The following is a 3426-nucleotide window of genomic DNA, read 5'->3' as shown; positions in this document are numbered from 1 at the left end:
AACCCATAGCTTATTAATTTAACCAAATATAACATGTATATTATTGTATTTGTGTAAATCAGTACAATTTAAAAAAATAGCAATTGGTTCATGTCAAATCAATAAATATAAAATATTACTATAAAGTTGTGTAATATTGTTGATTACTGTACTTATTTTTTTTAATAATTGGTAGAACTGATAATATTATATTTTACTTTTCTTAATTAATTGTTAAACTTTAATACAATTAATAATATAGTAAGTAATAATTATACAAATGTTCTCTGTGAATTAAAAATATATACTAATAGTTGAAAAAAAAATCCTTAGGTATACAAACAATAAAATGGAATCAAAGTTTACATTTATGTTATAAAAAAGTAGTAATATTTTTCTTTAAAATTATTAATAAATTATTTTTAAATAATGTTTTTTTTTATTAATTATACTATAAAAGTATACGCTACATGACTAAAATGATTAAACATATTGAATAGTCGTGTGATGTAATTACCAAATAAATTACATTATGTAAAGTACCTATTATACATTTTTTTTTTTATTAATATTTATTTGCAAATAAAAATGTGTTATATACTTTAAGCCATGGCTAAATATAAGTATATATTCATTTTTCAATATATTTTATAAATCTCCAGGCTTAAAACGAGTTATAAGAAACTAAAGAAACCAATAATAATTAAATAATTTATGCAAAAGAGTAAAACATTTCCAGCGGGTTGTTTACTTTCCAAAACTTATCCTGTATATTTTGAAGTGTTTGATTGCCTTTGAGAGGAACAAATTGATCTGCAGTGGGTACAACATAGATTTTAAAACTGAGAGTACGTTCTGGAACATCTGTGCCAAGGTCTATTGCCAATCTCATAGCTAAGTACTTACTCAAATGATCAACTAGAAAAAAAAAATCATGTATATGTAATGATTGTTTTGAAATATTGACTTGTTCTACTTTATTACACTTACAATTTTTGGTTATATAATCGAAGATTCAATTCTACACATTTAAAATAGTGATGGGCATAATCGAATGATTTAATAATCAAATGATTAGTAATCAAGACATTATCATAATTGAGATGTTACTAAAAATAATTACTCAACATTTTAAATGAATTAATAATAATCGACATACGTCATAGTCGAGAGATCACTTAATAGTGATGCGAATAAATTATCAATTTAGTTATCAAGACAATTGCTTGAAACCAGTTTTTTTTTAATTAATTTAATTATTTAGATAGGTAATTAATTAGAATTTTATTATTAAATAAAATTATTTAATTTACTAATTCAATTATGATAGTTAAAATTAAAAATAGTATTAATTCCTTGTTCTATGAACATCATTTAAATATTTTTTCATTTTATTATATATTTTGAGATCAAGAATTGATTGTTTTCAAAATAAACGAGATATCACTCGGAATAATTACTCGATTGTTATTTTAATAATCAAAATCTCTATATTATGCCCATAACTAATTCAAAGTTCAAACCAAAAAGCAATTATGTAGTTATGAATAATATACAGTTATGCTATATTATTTTATTAAATGGGCTTGTCCTGTACTATAGGTACATAAAAAAGAGTTAATTGGTGAACAATGATAGGTCGATTTATACTTTAGACTGTATATTATGTAGCACTTTATTACACTTATAACTCTAGAATGATATTCTTCTTATTATAATTATTTAATCATTCATTGCAAAAATATTTCTGAATAATTGGGTTATACATAAAAATAAACCAAGTATGAAAAACATCTGAACAAAAACAAAATAATTGTATATAGAATTTTAAAGGACATTTCATTCTGTACTGTTTAGTTGTGATAATAGTATATTAATTTAAAAGGCTTACCAGTTGCGTTAGCTGTTGTTTTTATATAACGTACAGAGTTTTCTTTCAAAACTCCGATAAATGGATTATCACTGATCATTACTGCAGGATGAGGTTTTAATACTAGTTCTATTTCATCTACTGGCACACTTTTTGATGTGCCATCACATTCTGTTGTCTCCAAGGTGTCAACAGTTAAAGCGGATCCTTCTTTTTCTGAGATCATAACAGACTTCATCTTTTTTGCCACTTTTGTCTGTACCATTGTTCTCATTACATTATCTTGACTTGAACTATTTGAAGGTTTTGGAGTAGTTGATGAGCTACTTTCATTTAGCTCTTCACTTTTGTTCTTTTTGGTTCGTTGTTGCCGATTTTGAGTTTGTAATCTGATACCTTCGTTTATTGACTGAACTAAATTTGCCTGATTGTGATTCTTATTTATATTTTCCAATACTCTAGTTTGTTGTGCTTCGTATTCATCAAGATTAGGATATATCTTAGATATGATAAGATCAAAATTTGGATCAGCACGTAGGGACCGTTTGGATACTAGTTTCTTACGACAAGTAGGACATTCTTTATTACCTGAACGAAGAGCAGTCACAATGCATTCTGAGCAGAATCTAAAAAAAAAAATGTGAATTTATGAATTAAAATATAATAATATGTATTATAATTTATTACCTATGGAGACATTCTTTAGTAGTCATTGTTTTTTTCAAAACATCCAAACATATTGGACACATTAGTTCATTATGTATACTTCGTGGTGATACTGCAATTTCGGTGTTGTCTGTAATAGGTTCCTGAGGAGATCTATGCAATTCGTACAGTGAAAGTTTCCACACTTTGGAAAGGTCATTTGGATCTGCTGAAGCCATGTCAAAAAGTTTTTTTTTTACAACCAAGCAATTAGAAATAATTTATGTAATATGAGTATTGCTATATTACAACACGTTTATAATATTAAATACAAATACTTAAAAATGTGATTTGATTGATTTAACTAAATAAAGAAATATTATAACTTCAAGTACAATATTTTAATGACCAAAAGAATAAAATAATCGACCATGATATATGCTGTATGACAGTTGCATAGGTAAATGAGATTAGTTAGGTTAGTTGTGGATACTGTTTACACACCTGCACTCACCACCACAAACCACCACAAACCACCCTATAGACGCCGTGCAAACCTTGAAATAGCGTGCGCCGTAGTGGACCACTTACGAACTAATCTATAGCAACGAATGAAATGTGTATGATACGTTAGGTATCCTACCCAGGCACAGATCCATAGCAAAGGGGGGGGGGGGCACAATTTATTTACAACACAAATACAATTATTATAATAAAATATTATAGTTAAAAATTTTGTCATAATTGTTATTATAGATAATCAATGTGATAAATAAATTATTGATTATTTAATATAAAAGACGACAATGTGAAAAGAAGTTAAGATTTTGTATGTTTGTTATTTAATATATAATATATAATATTATCCCCCTGGATCCGTCCCTGTACCTACCTAGGTTAGGTAGTAATTATTAAATTATGTTAGTTCTGAC

The 3426-nt window shown here is 26.4% G+C and overlaps 1 protein-coding gene across 1 annotated transcript; it reads right to left on the bottom strand.

The window, feature by feature from the left end:
* Positions 1 to 643: 643 nt before the first annotated feature.
* Positions 644 to 2733, bottom strand: LOC100162080 (E3 ubiquitin-protein ligase RING2-like). The gene is made up of 3 exons (XM_029485548.1): positions 2537 to 2733; positions 1871 to 2475; positions 644 to 897 (listed from the first exon to the last, which is right to left on the bottom strand). Exons 1-3 carry the CDS (start codon positions 2731 to 2733, stop codon positions 692 to 694), a joined length of 1008 nt encoding a protein of 335 aa, XP_029341408.1. The 3' UTR covers positions 644 to 691.
* Positions 2734 to 3426: the final 693 nt, after the last annotated feature.

The sequence above is a fragment of the Acyrthosiphon pisum genome, chromosome X, assembly GCF_005508785.2.
Source record: "Acyrthosiphon pisum isolate AL4f chromosome X, pea_aphid_22Mar2018_4r6ur, whole genome shotgun sequence".
Lineage (NCBI taxonomy): Eukaryota > Metazoa > Arthropoda > Insecta > Hemiptera > Aphididae > Acyrthosiphon > Acyrthosiphon pisum.
The sequence above is the reverse complement of the archived record's forward strand: the minus strand, read 5'-3'. Positions and strand labels throughout refer to the sequence as shown.